Consider the following 20,950-nt stretch of genomic DNA (forward strand, 5'->3'; position numbering starts at 1 on the left):
GATAACAAGGACCTTCCCCCACAGCCAACAGAAAGAGAAAGTCTTCTCCTGGAGCTGCTGCCCTGAATTCAAACTTCTAGCCTCCTAAACTGTGAGAGAATAAATTTCTAGTGGTTAAAGCCATCCACTTGGGGTATTTCTGTTATAGCAGCACTAGATAACAATATGGTATTTCTAGATTTTTAAGTAAGTGACATACCATTTTCCATAGTGATTGTACAACTTTACATTCCCACCAGCAGTGTATAAGAGTTCCAGTCTCCCCACAACCTCACCAGCATTTGTTGTTTACTGATTTTTCCTATCAATGCCATCCTTGCTGGGGTGAGATGGCATCTCATTGTAGTTTTGATTTCCATCTTTCTAATGGCTAATAATCACAGGTATTTCATCATGTATTTGTTAGCCATCTGAATGTCTTCTTTGGTGAAGTGCTCATTCATGTCCTTTGCCCATTTTTTTATTGGATTGTTTGTCTTTTTGATGTTGAGGTGTTGGAATTTTTTGTAAATTTTAGAGATTAGACCTTTGTTGGGCATGTCACAGCCAAAATTTTTTCCCAGTCTGTAGGTTTTCTTTTTACTCTGTTAGAGAAGTCTTTTGATGAGCATAAGCATTTAATTTTTAGGAAGTCTCAGTTATCTAATTTGTCTTCTGCTATTTGTGCATTTTCAGTTATGCTTGATATTCTATTTATGCCTACATTAGGGTCCCTAGTGTTTTGCCTAATTTTTCTTCCATGATCTTTATAGTTTTAGGTTTTACATTTAGGTCTTTGGTGCATTTTGAGTTAGTTTTTGTTTGAGGTGTAAAGTATGGATCCTGTTTCATTTTTCTGCGGATGGATATACAGTTTTGCTAGCACCATTTGTTAACAAGACTGTCTCTTCCCCATTTAATGGCCTCCAACCCTTTGTCAAAGGTCAGCTGTCCATAGGTCGATGGATTTACTTCTGTGTTCTCAATTCGGTCCCACTGCTCTATGCGTCTGTCATCATACCAAGTTGTTTTGACTACCATGGATGTAGAGTAGTTTCTGAAATTGGAGAGTGTAAGGCCTCCTACTTCTTCAATAATGCTTTATTTATCTGGGATCTCTTTCCTTTCCACATAAAGTTTGTGATTAGTTTTTCCATCGTATTAAAGAATGTTGTTGGAATTTGGTTCAGGATTACATTGTATTTGTAGATCGCTTTTGGTAGTATTGACATTTTCACAGTCTTAAGTCTTCCTATTCATGAGCATGATGTGTTTTTCAATTTTCGTAGGTCTCTTTTTGTTTCTTACGGTTTTGTTGTTTTCTTTGTGTAAGTCTTTTACATCCCAGTTTGATTTATTCTTAACTATTTTATCTTTTGGGGGAGATACCATAAATGGTATTATTTTCCTGATTTCCCTCTTGGAGTTGTCTTTGCTAGTGTAGAGGAATCCAATTGATTTTTGTATGATAATTTTGTACCCTGCCACTTTGCTGAATCCTTCTATTAGTTCCAGAAGTTTTCTGGTGGAATCTCTGGGATTTTCTATGTATAGAATCATATCATCTGTGAATAAGAATAGTTTTACTTCTTCCTTACCAATTTGAATGCCCCTTATTTCCCTTCCTTGCCTTATTGCTACAGCTCTGACTTGCAGTATAATATTGAATAAAAGGATGGAAAGGACATCCTTGTCTGGTTCCCATTCTCAGTGGGAATGCTTTCAGTATCTCTCCATTGAAAATAATGTTAGCTATTGGTTTTGTATATATGTCCTCAGTTATATTGAGGAATTTCCCTTCTATTCCTATTTTGCTGAGAGTTTTTTTATCAGGAATGGGAGTTGGACTTTATCAAATGCTTTTTCCGCATTGAGATGATTTTGTGATTCTTTTGTTTTATTTATGTGATGAATTACGTTGATTGATTTTCTAACGTTGAACCATCCTTGAATACCTGGTATGAATCCCACTTGGTCATGAGGTATTATTTTTTTGATATGCTGTTGAATTCTATTGGCTAGAATTTTGTTGAGAATTTTTATACCTATATTCATGAGGGATATTGGTCTTTAATTTTCTTTTTCAGTGATGTCATTGCCTATATTTGGTATCAACATTATGCTGGTGTCATAGAGTGAATTCAGGAGTATTCTTTCCTTTTGTATATTCTGGAATAGTTTGAGTAGTAGTGATGTCAACTCTTCTCTGAATGTTTGGTAGAATTCCCCAATGAAGCTGTCTGGGCCAGGGTTTTTTTGTTTGTTTGTTTTTGTAGTTTTTTTAAATGACCTCTTTAATTTTTCTCTTGTTATGGGTCTGCCCATTTTTTTCTACCTGGGCAGTTTAGGTTTATGTTAGTTTAGGTTAGGTAGGTAGCATGCTTCTAGAAATTTGTCCAATTCTTCTAGGTTTTCCAATTTGTTGGAGTGTAATTTTTCATAATATTCTGTTATAATCCTTTTCATTTCAATTGTTCTGGTACAGTGCCACCCATCTTATTTCTTATTTGGGTTATTTTCATCTTCTTCTTTTCTTTTGTCATTTTGGCCAGTGTTTTGTTGATTTTATTGATCCTTTCAAAGTATGAAATTCCAGCCTTGTTGATTCTTTTGATTCTTTTTCTATTTTCTGTTTCATTTCTTTCTACGTTAATTTTTATTATTGTCTTTCTTCTGGCAGCTATGGGCTTCTTTTACTGTGTTTTTTGTTTGTTTGTTTGTTTGTTTGTTTTCATATTTGTTTGAGTTATAGGGTGAAGGTATTGATTTTGGCCCTTTCTTCTTTTTTGATGTGTGCTTTTATTGCTGTAAATTGACCTCTGAGCACTGCTTTTGCTGTGTCCCCAAAAGGGCATTTGGTGTGTTGTGTTTGCATTGTCATTTGAATCTAAGATTTTTTTATTTCATTTTTAAAGTTTTCTATTAGCAGTGGTTTTTAGGCAAGCCATTATTCAGTTTCCACATATAAATCTTTTTCTTTTCTTTGTTCTTCTTGTTATTGATTTCTAATTTTAGAGCATTGTGATCAGAGAACATGCTTTGTATTATTTTGATATTTTAAATTTATCAAGGCTTGCTTTGTGGCCCAAAATATGATCTATTGTGGAGAATGATCCACGTGTGTTGGAGAAGAATCTGTACTGTGCTGCTGTTGGGTGGGGTGTTCTGTATATGTCTTTGAGGCCAGTGTTGATTGTGTTGTATAGGTCTTCTTTATCTCTGTTGAGTTTCTTTCTGGTTGTTCTGTCCTTCATGGAAACTGGTGTGCTAAAGTCTCCTACTATTATTGTGTACTTGTCTGTTTCTCTTTTCAATACTGTTACAACCCCGTTGCTGTCGAGTCGATTCCAACTCATAGCAAACCTATAGAACAGAGTAGAACTGCTCCATAGGGTTTCCAAGGAGTGGGTGGTGGATTCAAACTGTGGACCTTTTGGTTAGCAGCCAAATGCTTAACCACTGCACCACCAGGGCTCCTTCAAAACTGTTAGGGTTTATTTTGTGTATTTTGGCCCCTAAATATTTATTATGGTTATGTCCCCTTGGTGGATTGACCCTTTAATCATTATGTAATGCCCTGCCTTGTCTCATGCCAGATTTTGCCTTAAAGTCTATTTTATCGGAGATTAATATTGCCACTCCTGCTCTTTCTCGTTTACTCTTTGATTAATATATATTTTCCATCCTTTGATTCTTAGTTTGTTTTTATCTTTGTGTCTGAAGTATGTCTTTTGTAGACAATATATTGATGGGTTGTGCATGAGTGTTTTTTTTTTTTTTAATCCATTCTGCCACTCTCTTTCTCTTGACTAGTGCATTTCAAGCATTTACATTCAGTATTATTATTGATAGGTATGACTTTACTGCTGCTGTCATTTTGTTGTGTGGGGGGTTTTTTTGTTTGTTTTTTGTAGTACTGATGGTTTCTTTGTTCTGCTTACTTTTCTGTACTGAGTTTTCTTTGTTTATGGGTTTTCTTTGGTCTTGTTTATTTTGTGCTTACTAAGACTATGATTTTCTTCTCTTTTATTCTGGTGACTATGTTTATTAGTTTTCTTGGTGGTTACTCTGAAATTTACCTTTATCTTCCTAAACTTAAAACAGTCTGTTATGTCTTGATATCACCTTGACTTCCTCTCCATATGGTCTTCCTGTCCATTTATTCCCCCTTTTTATTTTTCAGTTGTTGTCATTTTATAGATTGACATTCCTGGTTCCCTGTTTTCAGTATTGTAGCTTTATTTTGTTTCTGAAAATTCTTTATCTGGGATGGTGTCTGGGTGATGCTGTTATGTGTCTTAATCACAGATTGTTGTCTGATATTGTTGGTTCTCTGTTGGGAGGACTTCCTTTAGTATTTTTTGTAAGGTTGGTCCGGTTTTTACAAATTCCCTTAATTTCTGTTTATCTGGGAATGTCCTATTTTTGCCATTGTATTTGAGAGACAATTTTGCTGGATTTATACTTCCTGGTTGGCATTTTTTTTTTTTTCTTTCAGCCTGTATATATGTCATCCCATTGCCTTCTTGCCATCATGGTTTCTGCCAAGAAATCAGAGCTTAGTCTTACTGGTTCCCCATTGTAGGTGACAGTTCGTTTTTCCCAAGCTGCTCTCAGAATTCTTTCCTTGCCTTTGGTTTTGGAAAGTTTAATTATGATATGTCTTGGTGACTTTCCTTTGGCATCTATCTTGTATGGGGTTCGTTGAATTTCTTGAATAGATATCATCTCACCTTTCACAATATTAGGGACACTTTCTACCAGTAAATCTTTGAAAATCTTCTCTGTGCTCTTTTGTTTTGTTTTGTTTTTTGTCTCCTCCTGTTCTAGAATTTAGTCACATGTAATTATTCCTTTTAATAGTGACCCACATAACTCTTAGGCTTTCTTCATTTTTCTTCATTCTTTTTTCTGACTGTTTCTCAAACAAATTATGTCAAGGAATTTGTCCTCTATTTCCCTGATTTGGTCTTCCATTGATTTAGTTCTGCTCCTGTGTTCTTCCATTGAGTTATCTATTTCTGAAGTTTTATAGTTATTCTTCTGGATCACTAGTTGCTGTTTTAGTTGTCATTTTGTTCTTGTATTGTTTTCTTGAATTCTTCTAGTGTTTTGTCTGTGTTTTCCTTCATCTCTTTCTTGATCTCTAGGAGGATCCTATATATAAGTCTTTTGAGTTCCTTTACCATTTTTTCCTCAGGAAGGTTTTCTGGCCCTTTATTTTGGTCACTTGCTTGAGGCATCTTGTCCTGTTTCTTTATGTGATTTGATATTGTCTGTGTGTTGTGTGTTGTCTCTGAGGCATTAAGGTGTTATTATGTTACTTATTGATTGTATGTTTGTCTGCTGTCCTTGACTTTTTGTTTTGTATTTTTTTTGATATATCCAGGTGGGTAGGGTGGACATGCTACACTGGTCACTAGTTTGACAGCACTGGAGCACTCACCACCTGGCTCTGGGTGGGTGGGGCAATGGCTGGCAGTGTGGGTGTAGGTCTCTGTTTGCTGGTCATGTGGGACATCTGAGGATGGGCTGGACAGGCATTGGCTGCCATCTCTCATCAGTTTAGCAATGCAAGAGTGGGCAATGGCACTTGCTTAGTGGGTGGGGCAGTGGGTGTAATAAGTGTGGCAGGGGCATGGGAGCGTTCTCTCCTCTGCTTGTCTCGGGTGGGCAGGGATGCCAAAGCAGCCCTGTGCCTCTTGGAGAGCTGGGTCGGTGGGCGGGGGGTTGGGGTCAGGCACACGGGATCACCAGAGCAGTCCCACACCACTCAGAGGGGAAGGGCAGTGGGTGGGTGTCAGGGTCAGGAGGGCTAGGTTGCCAGAGCAGCCTTGTGCCACTCGGGGGGAGGGGTGGTGTGACCAGTCTTCCAGGAACACCACAGCTGCCGCCGCCACTTAGCGGGTGGCCAAGGGAGGGATGACAGACAGAGCTGGGTGGGAGGGAGGAAGAGGGATTTGGACTGTGTCCCTGGCAGTCAGAGTCTGCAGGAATTTGGGGGTTCATGGCTCTAGTCACCAGGCGGATGGAGGGAGGGGGAGCACACTCCTCAGGTCACTGGTGAGAGTATCTGGGTGCTTCCTGTTGGCTGCAGTCAGCTATCAGGACCTGGCCCCAAACAAATGTGAGGAGTTGGGGGGACTGCCCATGGTCTGATTGGGTGAAGAACCTCCTGCTAACACTATGCAGATCTATCACTCTGTGTGCACTACCCACCCCAGTGGCCAGGGACCACCACTGGTGAGCAGCCCCATCTCTGGGTTCCAGCTCCCTCCATAGTCTGTGGACACCAAGATCCCTTGAGCTCTCACCCTCCCTCCTGCACCCTTCCTCCCTGAGTCTATCATGTCCTGCTCACTTGATTTCACTCTGGGTATGTCAGTGCAATTTCTCTGTCTCCTGTTGGGAATTCCGTGAAAGTGCCTTTCGCCTCTCCTCACCCAGGATCGCTGTCAGGTTTGTCTCAAGGTAGCCACGCTGTGCTGGGTCAGTTGACAGGGCCCCTCTACTCCGTATCTCTCCTTTTTCTCCATTTTCGATCAGTTTCTACTTCCAGTCAGTGTTCAATCTAATTCTTTATCCTCTCATTTGATGTTCCGGGTTCCGGGTTCCAGGGTTGTCATCTGTTTCTGTTTCACTTGGTTTCTCAGATCTTTGCTGTAGAGGAATGGCAAGGTGTGTCTGACTAAGCAGCCATCTTGGCTCCTCCTCAAAGGCTATAATATTTATGGAAGCAGACTGCCACATCTTTCTCTTGCAGAGTGGTTGGTGAGTTCAAACCAACCTTTGGTTAGCAGTTGAGCACTTAACCACTGCACCACCAGGGCATCTTACATATTGTGGAGTAGCACTTAAATGGAACATTTAGTGTAGGAATATAAAGTAAATGAAGAAGTAAAGTGTTAAGCTTTACATAGTTAAAGGTGGTAAACATGAATAAAAACCAAAACCAATCAAACTCATTGCTGTCAAGCCAATTCCAATTCATAGTGACCCCATAGGACAGCACAGAATCACCATGTGGGGTTTCCAAGGCTGTAATCTTTACAGAAACAAACTGCCACATCTTTCTCCCATGGAGTGGCTGGTGTGTTAAAACTTCTGGCCTTTTGGTTTGCAGCTGAGCGCTTAACCACTGTGCCACAAGGGTCCTTTGCGTAAAGACAAGCACCACCAGTTCAGTGATGTGGAAAAAACAAGTAATGGGGGGGGGTATTAAAAGCGATATTGAATGAGTATTTTAAAATTCTTCTACTTCAACACTGAACCCACTGAGTTGTATACATTAAACATTTTTTAATGTAGAAGCTGATATTCAATTGACCCTTTTCAGTAAATATTATTGATTTTGGAAATGTAAATACATTGCAACTTATTGAAAGAAAAAACAATTGTTACCTACCCTTACTGACAGTGTCTCTCTTCTGGGTTTTTGTTTCCTCATTAACAATAACTTCTTTTCTTCAGTAAAAATTTTAGGAACTCAGTTATAGAACTAGACTTCTGTTAGAGTTATTTCCTTAAAATTCTAGAAATATAAATCCAGAGAATGTCATATCACCAATGCACATATCTACATTGGCTATATTATGCACATGGACACTTTGGTGCATAATCAGGTAATAGAATTTAGGGTAATTTATTTTAAGATAAATTCATTTTCCTGTGATAGGCTCTAATAAATTTTTTTTTTTTTAAATGAGTGACATGACCAATCCAACAAGGCTATAGATATAAATTAGCAAGCACAGTACTGGGCATGTGGGAATAGCTCAGTGTTACTTCTCCATTTAATTTTAAATAGCATTGAAGACATATAATAAGTTAAATTTTTAAATTCCATTTTGTAAAACCTATTTTATCTATTATAATTGCTCGTGGCTGTTCATGGAGATTGTTGAATGGATAAACTTCAGAGTACACTTTCTCCAAATGTGCTTAAAATGAAGAATTCACAATAGAACCTGATCTCATATGTTGCATGATAATTGTACAAAGTGGACATTTTGATTAGAAATTCATGGTAACATGCAGCTTTTCATACAGAAGCAAGGAGAAAGAAGACAAGGTTGTCACTATTAGCTAGCTCCTTTCTTAGTCTAACAAGTCAGAGGTACAAAGACTACTCATTACTTTTGTAAAATACTTCATTCAGCTAAATGGTCTTTCTTCTTTTTAGCATAACCAAGAATACTGGCTGATAACCAATCACCCACGTTTTCTTGACCAAAGAGCTAATTTATACATAAAGAGGTCATGGTGTAAAAGTGGTTACACTGAAACAGTGTCACCTGCTTGTACAGGAAGTTTTCTGGCCCTTTAGCTATATTAATAAAAAGAATAGCTATTCCCATAGAGTCTGACCATACATCCTGGAACTGCCCTAAGCACTTTATATAGTAATCCTCACAACAAGCTATGAGGTAGGTACCATTGTATCCATTAAGTGACTTATCCAAAGTCACACAGCTGGTAAGTGAGAGGGCTGAGATTTGATTCCAGAAATGATCCAGTCCAACCTCCCACCCACTCTTCTAATACCCTGCCAGTTTTTGTCCCTCCTAAGAGTAAACATTTCTTTTAAGCTGGAGCTTACCTCTTTCCGAAGCCCTCTGCTTTCCTAATCTTTAAAAAACAACAACAAAAATGTGAACCTAAAGAAAAGGGTAGAGAAGGTCTGATGTTGAACACTTGAATGGTATAATGATAGTTCCTCGAATTTTAGCACCTATGCAAAGCAGATCGGGAATCTGTACCCAACAACAGAGTGCATCTTGATTTTCACTCTGTCAAATGTGACGAATTCACAGTTCAGTTTTAGATGGTATGGCTAGTGTTAAAGTCCAGTATTTCATTTACATCCTTCTGATGTCCTCAAAGTGTTATGGATGCATGCAGAGTCAAGAAGGAGATATAAGAGGTGGGCCAAAGACCATGCAAACCTGAATGCCAACCTTTATTCATTCTTTTGTCCATCTAATTCTTACTTAATCACTGTTGTGTTCCAAGTACTGTGCTAAACACTAAATATCTATGGTGAAAAGATTATGTAAACAATCTGCCCTCAAAGAACTTACAGATTAGTTAAGCAGAAAAACAAATGTAACCCCAAAAAAAAGAAAAAAAACCTAATCCAGTGCTGCCAAGTCAATTCTGACTCATAGCGACCTTATAGGACAGAGTAGAACTGCCCCATAGAGTTTCCAAGGAGCATCTGGCAGATTCGAACTGCTGACCCTTTGGTTAGCAGCTGTAGCACTTAACCACTACACCACCAGGGTTTAAACAAGTGTAAAGGCAATTAAAATGCAAAGGGATAACTGCTACAATAAAGGCAGTGCAAAGCGCTATGGCATATGTAAGGGGCAATGAACCCGAACTTGGAGATTGGGAGTGAGGGTAGGAAGTGGCAACTAAAGGATGAAGAGGACTTAGCCAAGTGGAAGTGGTGGCAACTATAATATCAGGGGGGTAAAGGATGAAGCTATATCATGCAGGACCTTATAAGGCTTATTTAGGAGTTTGAGAAATGAAAACTTACTGAACAATTTTATGCATAGGAACACTAAAGCCAACTTCATGTTTAAAAGATCACTGAGTACAGGAGAGAAAATGAATTGGAGGGGAGAATACGTGTAAAGGCAAGGCAGTTTGTTGGGTGCACATTGCACTAATTCAGAAGAAGATGACAGTGGCCTGGAGCACATTAGTGACAGTTGGAATAGAGAGAGATGGAGGAATTTGAGAGTTTGTACAAGGTAGAATTCATGACCTTGGGGCCATTGTAACATAGAAGGTTGTTAAAGTCAAGGTCTCGATACAGGAGTGTGAAGGCATCCTGATAAAGAGTCCATTATTGTAGAAAACAAATGTTATTTTCCATGAAGATTGCCATTTCATGATTTCCTATGTTTTCATTTCAAACTACTCATTAAAGCACCAACATATTAGACTTTGAAAGTTAGTTCATTTCCTTTCATATTCTTTAGTCCCGTAATCCCACTTCTCAGGCCCTAGTATCACTCCATGTCTTTCCACCCACTCCTTTTTTTTCTTCCACTCACTGACTCCTAAATGCTTGAACAGTATTCTGTTCCCATAGTGTTTTGCTCTCAACTAACTGCAAAAGATAGGAAATAACCTGAGAGACTCATCCTCCGCTTAAGTGTTAACTACTATGCCTTCTCAGTAGTATTCCTCCTATTATCTATTTACAATAATAGAAGAGTAGTACATGAGCTTCAAAATTTACTCTCTAGTAATAGACTTGCTATCACCATTCACAAAAATGTAAAAAACATGGGAAAACATAGGAGTGTTTCTGGTGCCCTTTGGATTACACTATTATTTGGTTGACTGTCCCATCCTTGAAATCAGAACAGGACTGCAGAGAAACCAGACAAATAGGAACAAACCCCAGGTTCCCAGAAGAAATCTTTGCTAAATCACAACTTAGTAAGCCCTTGCTTAGACGGGACCACTTGAATTTCCTAGAATTCCGTTTCAAAATCACTAGCAATAGACACTGGCCATGCATTTAAGGCAGAAAGTGGAGACCTTTCAAAATAATGGATTCCCCCACTCTGAAATTCAGTCTATACTCTGAAATTCAGTCTATGCAGTACCCACTTTTAAATTCATCATATCTTTGTAGCAAGGTTATTGATTATAAAGTCTTGAAATGAATAGCCAGGAATGGAGGAAGTGTTGAAATCAGTATTTATTTTAATGATTTAGGGATTATTGGCTATTCATTTTCAGCTATTTGTAATTGAAGTCTTGAAATAATAGAATTTATGAGAAATGCTTCATTCACCCTTGTATAATCCAAAATGGCACACATGGACTCATAAATCATTTGTGTGCACGTAGGGGCAATATATCACTCCACCCCTGTTCACTCAGTGCTGGGGGGAGGAAAGTCATGGAAGCATGAGTTATAGCCTACTAGACACCATCCCATAACTTCATGTCTTACATTTCCAGGAGGCTTTTTTTATATAACCTTCATATTATTTATACTTGCTGGTCATTCATGATAAAAGACACTTTTATCGTGAGTTTTTGTATCGAATTTCTTTTTAATTATCATTATTAAAACACTCACAAGTCATTTGACAAAGTCACTTTCAGGCAGTCAAACAGATCATTGTCCTGAGCCTGGAGCTATGAGCCCCACTGTCTGCACAACTGTGCTGAATTAGGTTTACAGTCTAATACACCAGCAAGAAATTACAGCCATGCTAAAAATCAAATTAAATTGTCTCTTAGTGCATAACCAAGCCAAAACCAAACCTGTTACCGTCAAGTCAATTCTGACTCGTAGCAGAATTTGATGTTTAAAGCAAAGACAGTGTAACTTTTTCTTTCTTGTTGAAACCATAATAAGGAATTCAGTTATTATTTTAAACCACTTAAAAATGCAGGCATTGTTTTGTACAGGATAAACCTTCTGCTTTGAAGCATCGACTTTCCAGAACTAATTCTGTCTTTTGCTATTACAATTATTTTCTTACTCCAGGTCTAAATTTGTATGCTGATTGAAACCTCAGTCCCCTGAGATTGATACTACATATATGGGAATCCTGCATTCTAGAATTTTCTCTCTTAAGAGAGTATTTGTAAAATATCATACATGCTATATTGATATCAGTTGAATACTCTTGAAAAATGATCACTTTTAATTTATTTACATTTAGAGTTCCTTTCTTAAATCTTCGAGCCCTGGTGGTCCAGTTGTTAAAGCACTTGGCTGCTAAGCAAAAGGTCAGCAGTTCGAACCCATGGGAGAAAGATGTGGCAGTCTGTTTCTGTAAAAGATTTACAGCCTTGGAAACCCTTTGAGGCAACTCTGCTCTGTCCAATAGGATTGCTATATTTAACTTGATGGCAGTGAGTTTGGTTTTGTTTTTTTCTAAAGTCTGGGCTTTCCATTTTATTTTCAAGATCTTCTAGTGCTCTGTTCACACTATTGTCCTTGGACCAGCAGTGTGAACACGTCGTGGAAATTTTTAGAAATGCAGATTCTCAGACCACTCCCCCTCACTCCACCTGACCACCCCCACTACCAAATCACACACTGCATTTCTACAAGACTTCTAAGTGAAATGTACACACATTCAAGTTTGAGATGCTGTCTTCTAGATAGTTGTTGGATGGTAAACAACATTTTGAAGGACTCAAGAATCATTAGTAAATCTAAACAGGTTACTTAAAAGGCAAAATAATATTATATTGACTAACATGTTGAAGCGCTCGCTATGATTGAGGCATCATGCTAGCTAACTGCTTTTTATATGCAGTGTCTCATTTGGGCAAAAGGAAAGAGAAGAATCTTTCTGAAGATGGAGAAGTAACTGGATCAAAGGAGAAATTCAGGAATATTCTACATATTTATTGTAGCCTGGAAGAAATGGCTAACTCTAGTGTGGAAGGATACAAGATAGGAACAGATGTAGTTTACATATGGGGTGTAGACTAGAGCAAAGGTAATGGAGATCGTAACGTTTTCTCAATGACAAAAAAAATGTTATAGTAATGGATTCAGCCAACCAGCGAAGAGCTAGTTGGATATGAGATAGCTAATGTACTGGAAACACGTAATGATTTTCCCTCATCTTTTCACTTTAGGACAAAGAATAAAAGACTATGTATGTTGCATATTTACTTTATATGTAAAAATACATATAAATAATGTAAATGTATGCTACTTTATATGGATTCAAGTCTTTGCAATGGAGAATTTTTATAATCTTAATATTGGCATAGGAATGTGTCATTTTAATGCATAATCATAAGTTATTTTTCTTTAAGGAGCACACTTAAGTATAAAGGATAGTGGAGAAGACTCTAAGTATGGGAATGAGAGGACCCAGTTTCTAATCTTGATTCTGTCCTGATACATAGCACAGTAATTGATAAACCAAATTATGATCAATTACTCTGTTAACAGGACTAGTGTTACTGATATAAAAAAAAAAAAAGCAAGTAGAATTATTTGTAAGTAGCAACCAAACTTGTTCTTGAGTGAAAACCTTTAGAAAATGAAGTTCTCTGAAATATTGGAGGGGTAATAATGCTTCCATTTACTTTAAATTTTAGACTCAAACCACCCTTGTTCTAGTATGATTAATTTTTATAAATCTGTAGGAGACTCTAAACAGTTCATTCCCACTAATGTCACTAGAAGCCACTACTATAATTCCATTCCTGTGGAAGTAAATATAATTACCTGGGTTACCTGGGTAGTTATATTATAGGTGAGAATTGTATTAGTTATATATTGCTGTGTAACAAATTACCCCAAAACTTAGCAGCTTAAAATAACAAACATACATTATCTCACAGCTCCCCTGGGTCAGGAATCCAGGCATGGCTTATCTAGGTGCCTCTGACTCAAGGGCTTTCATGAGGTTGCTATCCAGCTGTCAGCTGGGGCGGCAATCTCATCTGAAGGCTCTAGGGAGATCCTTTCCATGGTCATTGCCTGGGTTCAATACCTTGTCACATGAGCCTTTCCACAAGGCTGCCTTATAACATGGCAATTGACTTCCCCTAGGGCAAGTGATCCAAGAATGCAAGAGAGAGAATATGCCCACGATGGAAAACACGGGCTTTTTATAACCTAATCTTGGAAGTTGCATCCCATCATGTCTGCCATATTCTACTTATTAGAAGCAAGCCAATTAAGTCCAGTCCACACTCAAGAAGAAGTGATTACACAAGTGTGTGTGAATAGAATCCCTAAAGGCTTACTGTAGTTGTTTTTAATATTTGTTTCCTTCTTGGTCCTCCAAATTTTCTAGCATGTCTATTTTGGATACATATTACACATGTAATAAAAAAAAAATTACACATGTAATAGAGAAATAAAAATGTTAAAGGCAAACAAATTAAAGAGAAATCATTCTTTTATCAGAAATGTTGATCAGAAAAGTCACACCTGTTTGGAGTTTTCTTTGTAAAACAATTGAATTGATTGAAGACAGGATTTATGAATGACGACATATTAGATCCTGTCATGAATCCAAGTCTGGGATCACTAACCTAATAAGGTTCTGAATAGCTTTCAAATTTTTGCTTTGAAAAATTGTAATGGCAAAAACTCCTGAAGGTAAGATGAATATACCCGTCTTTCTCAGTGCCTAACGGCCTTCCTCTTGCTCTATTCTCCATAGTATGCTTGATAGTTCAAACCGGCTTGATGAAGAACACAGGCTGATCGCCAGGTATGCAGCAAGACTGGCAGCAGAGTCCTCCTCGTCTGTAAGTAGTTCGAATGAGAGCATCCATCTGTTGGCATCTCATATGTCAAGTTCATTATTATCCTTATTGTTGATTCTAATTACCTGCACAATTTGTGCTAATTTATTGTTTGTGTGTTTGTTGCTTTATTTGTGGTATCTTGGTCATGAGTTCCCAGGCTAAAAATGGCAGACTTGAAGAACAATGCTCTCTAAGGTCATGTGGCTCTATGATCAACCTGGAGTCCCCGTATACCCCTTAACTCAGTCCCAATCCCCACGTGAGGACCTGAGAAACGGGGTGAGGACTAGTTACAGTTCCCTTCATGAGTCTAAAGCAGATATATTTAGGGAATACACTAGGTTTGAAGCAGAAGAGTTTTAAGTTAACATTTAAAATATTCTATTAACAACAACATAGATGATACCTCTCTCCATTTGCTGCTTTCACAATCAACCTGACATCTTTATTCAGAATTCACCTGTGCTGAACTGAGGGTGAGCTGTGATGGGTGTATCACAAAGGACAATGGGTGACAGGAGAATAAGTGGGAAGCTGTCGTCGTCCCCTCTCACATCGGATGTTGCAGTTAATCAGAGCCCTTCATACAGAGCATTTAGCTAATGATCCCAGATGGGAGCTGTATAATGACCCATTGCATTAGCTCCAGTACTTGCTCTCTGTTCAAATTAGTGACTGTGACACTGTTAGAAGCTACCATGAGCAAGAGAAGAAGGAGTCTCGGATAGGCTAAAAGTGCACTTCATGGCCCCAAAATCTGACACAGTGAAACAGAGATGTAGTTGGAGTGTATGAAACCTTAAATGCTGTAAGTAAAGAACAAAAGCAGTATAAAAAAAGTAAGTTAAAGTCAGCTGGGAGAACCAGATTTTAGGAGAAGTAATCACCGTCAGGGATCACTTGAAAGGAAAGACAAGGTTTCTGCAAAACCTCTTTTCCAAGCTTCCCTGTTTTTACCCGTGCATGTGCTCTGTAGGCAGACAGTGTGATGTAGTGAGACATGAGATGAGCAGTGTGAATTTGTGAGTTTGAGTCACAGCTCTCCATGATCTCATGCAGAGTACTACTGTTTTGAGTTCAGTATCCTCATCTGCAAGTAGAAATAATTATTATACTCGCCAGTCTGTCTGCTATGAGGGTCAAATGAGATAATAAAATGTATGAAAGTGCTGCATAAAACAGAGGTCCGAAAATGGCAGCCTACAGATCAAAATTGTCCCACAAAAAAATTTTGTTTGGCCTCCGCAGTATTTATTTTGTATTAACTATCACCATTTACAAATCAGGTGATCTCCTTAAAACTCTGCATTTTCAGCTTACTTGAAAGACTAACAAGACCAGGTCCTCACTCCACATGGCACCACACAGCAGTTTGAACAGGGCAACCATTCACCTCTTTGCCACCACAGTCACCTCTTTGCCACCACAGTCACCTCTTTGCCACAGCTGGCTCCTGACAATCATTTAGATTACCTCCCTGGCCCCTTTTGACATTTCAATTAGTGATCCCTGGTGTGGATGCTAAGTCTCTATGTTCGCGTCATTATTTATATATGCATTAACTTCTCCAGTCTCGACTTCCATTTTTTTCTTAAGAACATTAATTACTTGGGTTTCGTGACTACTTACATCATATATAACCTCTCTGGATACATCATTGGGAAGATACCATCTGCACATTAATTTGAGTTCCTCTGTAATTCTCTTTATAATCACATATTAAGAATTGTATTATGAACTTAATAAATCATAATTAATAAAATATTATCAAATTGGAAAAGAGATGGAGAGGTCATTTACTGTGGAAATCTCTGCATCCTTCCTTACTGTGTTTTTCTACTCAGTCATTGCATTTCCTATAACATCCCATCTTCCTACGCTTAACACTCCATACCCTATGGTCCAGTTATTCCCAAATATACCATGTGGAAACCTGGAGTCCACCCACCCACTGCATCACCATTCTCACTCACTCTCCCCCACCAGCAGCCATCAAATCTATTCCGACTTAATAAGTCAGTTTAAATGTCATCTCCCCTTTCTTTCCTCATTGATTATCTTAATAATTTAACCATGTTTCCTCTGTACACCTATTGAATCATGTACAGTAAAACCTGCAAAAGCCATAGGCTGTGCATGGCAGAACCCTATCAAAGAAGGAAAAATCAAACATTTTCTACTAAAATGAGCAACAGAAAAGTAGTAAGACTGCACACTGTCAAAGGTGGAAAACTTGTGAGACCCAGAGAAACAAGGCAGTCCTGTTGAGTTCTGGCTCTCACACATTTCATTGTACGTACTTTACCTACAGCAGTTACTATGCCAATTATATTTGCCTGTAAAATCTTTGAGGACAAGGAACATATCTTTTTATGTGACACTTGCCACAGTACCTGTTACATAACAGGTGCTGAATAAAAAAATGCATTGAATGGAAGACTGAATGAATCAATAAATTTGAAGGAGCCTGAAAGGTAAGAAAGTTTTGCCTAAATGAAAACATTACAATGTCTTCAAGTTTAAGACTTAAGTCTGAAACATTGTGTACAAGGTAATAAAATAACCAATGAATTCAATGAAAGTTTTCATTGATCAAATTGGTTAATAGGATATAGTCAGAAAACCAGATCTGGTCTTTGAAAGAATATAGAAATCTGCATAGCTCATAATTACGAAAATGTCGTAAGCCTTTAGTAGCCATATAAGGATATGATCTTGGATTTCTGGAAGGTCAAAAACTGAGACATGGCTGCATAAAAATTAGTGACCTCTGGGTCACTATGACTTTGCCAAGAAATGGGAGATAGGAAGGGAGGTAGGAAATCCACCCAGTACATTTCATGTGTGGTGACCTTGTCTTCTATGAGTAACACTGAAAATCTGTCTCGCTCTCTCTTTCGCTTTGCTGTCTTTATTTTTCTCCTTTTCATCCATTAAAGAGGTTAACCGTAATTACACGTGTAAAGTATGCTATCTGACATATAGTAAGCATTGATAAATGATACTTCTCTTTTCCTCCTTTTTCGTTCTGCCACCATTTCTACCTCTTGCCTATGTTAATCTGCCTATATTTCTTTTATCTCCTCCAAATTCAAATCACTCGTTGTTTCCCTTCCCTCTTGCTTTTTCTCCCAATAAGGCCTATTATGTGGTACTAACCTACTATCTATTACGTGTTGTTTTTATTGACCACTTTTAAATCCTTAGCCCTAATTTTTAAAAACAAGTAAGTTAGATGCTATATATTTTTACACTTCAAAGAAATACATTATTTCTTATGTTTATGGCTTGGTGTTGATTTTCCCTCTATGTTGACAACTATCTATTGATTAAAAAAGAAATGAAATAGACTTCTTAACCCTTGATGGGTCAGCAAACTACTTTGGGCCAAATCCAGCTCAGTTTTATAGGATCCATGAGCTAAAAATGTTTTTTACATTTTTTAATGATTGAAAAAAAAATCAAAAGAGAAATAATATTTTGTGACATGTGAAAATTACATGAGATTTAAATTTCAGTGTCCATAAATAAAGTTTTATTGAAACGTATCCATTGTCATTTATTTCCAAATTGTCTACACATGCCTTTGTGCTACAGCAGCCAAGCTGAATGGTTGTTACAGAGACCATATGGCCTGCAAGCCTGAGAACTATCTGGCCCCTCCGCTGCTTCCTTTTTTTTTTTTTTCACTTCTCAGCTATAATTCTGTTATGCCAGAAACCATAGTTTTGAGATATTCTGTTACGACATTGGAGAGCCAGCCCAATAACTGATTTCTCTGGATAATTTCTGATCAGTTAATATAAAGAGCAAAGCAAGGATTCAAATCCACAACTGGAATGGGCAAGTTTCTCCTTCTTATGAATACATAAAATGTATGCATGAAAGAAGGTGCCCTGCTGGCCCAGTAGTTAAGCGCTCAGCTGCTAACTGAAAGACTGGAGGTTGGTTTAAACCCATCAGCAACTGAACAGGAGACAAGACCTGGTGATCCGCTCCCTTAAAGATTACAGCCTGGAAAACCCTGTGGGACAGTTCTACTCTGTCACATGAGGTTACTATGAGTCAAAATCAACTCAATAGCACTTAACAACAACAACATGCACAAAAGAGAAAATGATGTGATGAAATCAGAAGAAAAATGTGGGTCATGGGTCAAAGCTTCCATATCTCCATGTCAGACATAGATACAGTCATTCAAGATATAAAACATAGGAGCTCAAAGTTCTTCATTAGCAACATAAATCATTTCTTAATTAAAAGGATTGCCATTTAAAGATCACAGAAAGCTCCATGAAAACTAGACCTTTGCAAAGCCTAACCTTTCCTGTAATTAGGTTTCAGAACATGAAAGAGCAGGCTATGTTTCACCATGTCTTTTGACTTAGACAAAAGGTGCCATATTTAATATCTTGGCTTTCATTAGTAGAAAGGTTGTGATTTTTTTTTTTTTTCATTTGTTTTAAAAACAATGAAAATTACCTTGGAGGAATGTCCATAATATAATATAAAAATGAAGAAGGCAGGGCACAGAGAAGTTTGCAGAATCTGACCACAATTTTGTAAAACAGGGACACATAAACTCTTGACTAAATACACATACGCTTATATAGAAATATACAGTCGTAACGTGATATATATGATTAAAGGAGAATGAAGACCACTCTGACCACATATAAACCAGTTAAAGCTGGGTGCCTGACTGAGAATGATGGGGCGGGGTGGTATGAAGGCAGCAAATACATATATCAATCCATCAATGTAAAATTACATATATGAATAAAGAAATGCACAAAGGTATGTTGACCAAAAAAAGAAGAAAATAAAATCTTAGGAACTATGACTTAAAAACCTATGCCATTTTTAATTATACATTATATTAGCTGAACAGTAATTCTAGAGAAAGAGCTATGTCAACAGAAAAGCATTTTTTCAAAGCTGGCTGTAGGGAACAGAATAATTACATCAGGCCAGTATACCGGGAATTAAGTAGCTTCCCAAAGACTTCAAGTTGGAACGTTGAAAAACAGTTTTTCCAGCTTTTCCTATGTTTAGTGTGTTTGCCTGCCAAGGACCTGTTCTGCTCTCTGCTGTATATATGTGCTCCAGATCTGTAGAAAAGGTCATCCTTACCAGGGGAATGGCAATTGGATTTTATGTTGTTTGGCGAGAAATGGTTTTCTTTTCCTTGTCTGCATGTCTTATGATTCCTGTCTTCTCAAACACATGTGGGTTTGCATTCTCCAGTATTAAATAGTGTAAACCACGTATTTTACAGCAGCCAAGTCAGCAGAGAAATGCTCCTGACATCTCCTTCACCATTGATGCAAATAAGCAACAAAGGCAGCTGATTGCAGAACTAGAAAACAAGAACAGGTAAGACTTTTTAGACAAGTTAGCTTTTTAAACCCAAGTGTGCATTCATTAAGAATCCCTGGATGGCACAAACAGTTAACACACTCGACTGCTAACCAGAAAGTTGAAGGTTCAAGTCTACCCAGAGGCTCCCTGGAAGAAAGGCCTGGGGATCTACTGAAAAAGCAGCCACTGAAAACCCTACAGAGCACAGTTCTGCTCTAACACACATGGGGTCTCCATGAGTCAGAATTATCTTGACAGCAACTGTTAACTGGTGCATTCATTCATTACGTAAAGACATGCATTAAAACATCCAAGAAATAATAATCTTCACACAACGCAGATTTCACTAACAGCCCTCTTCCCTTTCACTCTGTTGTTCTTTCCTTCTTTCTATCCATCTGTTCTGATATGAAGAACAAAGAGATTAGAGGTAGAAAAGAAGGAATAGAATGTCAAGGTCAAAGAGAGTCATTTTACAGTAACAGAAAAAGCAGGTCAAGCTTCACCTGAATTTCCGTAAGTTTCAACCTTTCTCCTATGTCATTCATTAGAAGGAGAAGACTAAAAGTAAAAACTCACAAGCCCACAAGTGCTTTATCTTGGTTACAATGTTAACCCTAGTCCGCTTCCTCTCCAGGGAACTTTGTTCTCTCTTCCAATCCCCTGCTTCCACTGTAACATGGGGTAAGACCCTTGAGGAGAAATCAGGACCTCCTTTGAGGAAATACCCCAGGAATATCTGCCTCTGTGCGGCTCTATTTCTGATTGCAGGAGAAGCAGGAAGGGTCATGAATATCTTGGCTGTGCCATGGTGACCACTCTTACTGCTTTTCCTGGAGGTTTTGGGATTATACTCTCCGATTGCTTGTTTTTAGGACCAGAGAAAGAAAAAAGAGAGCTTCATCCTGTTCCTGAGTTCTTCCGTGGCTCCCAGGGTTCCCCACCCTGTCCCCAATGAGCACCTAATCTGTACTAAACTCATCTGTCCAAGCTGGTAGCCTCATGCTCTCCAAGGACCCCACAGCCAGGCCCCAGGAGCTTCTTCAGCTCACACTCCTGCCCCATGGAAACTCACCAGTAATCAGATCTCTGAGCTTATGGGAAGGACAGAGTTCCTCACGTCCACCTTAGGACTCAGTCTACCTAAGTAATTCATGGACATTTCAGCAATGACCTTCTGAAGATAATGCTTCCTTGTAGATTATTGGAGGAACTCCTAATATTTGGAGAAGCCAATCAGAGTTATTATCAGGAGTACCAAGACTCTTCAAATTACACTGTATAAGTCACAGCCTGCTTAGGCGAGACCTGTCAAAACAAAGACAAAAAGATTGAGGCAGTC

General features: G+C 38.2%; 1 protein-coding gene across 14 annotated transcripts in view; it reads left to right on the forward strand.

The window, feature by feature from the left end:
- DTNA (dystrobrevin alpha) overlaps positions 1-20,950 on the forward strand; it is a 451,514-nt gene that overhangs the window by 386,938 nt on the left and 43,626 nt on the right. For all 14 annotated transcript variants that reach the window (XM_049901507.1, XM_049901509.1, XM_049901502.1 and 11 more), the window contains 2 exons: positions 14,160-14,247; positions 19,526-19,623. In XM_049901507.1, the coding sequence (XP_049757464.1) occupies positions 14,160-14,247; positions 19,526-19,623 (186 nt within the window). The remainder of the gene's footprint in view (positions 1-14,159; positions 14,248-19,525; positions 19,624-20,950) is intronic.

The sequence above is a fragment of the Elephas maximus genome, chromosome 11 (genome assembly GCF_024166365.1).
Source record: "Elephas maximus indicus isolate mEleMax1 chromosome 11, mEleMax1 primary haplotype, whole genome shotgun sequence".
Lineage (NCBI taxonomy): Eukaryota > Metazoa > Chordata > Mammalia > Proboscidea > Elephantidae > Elephas > Elephas maximus.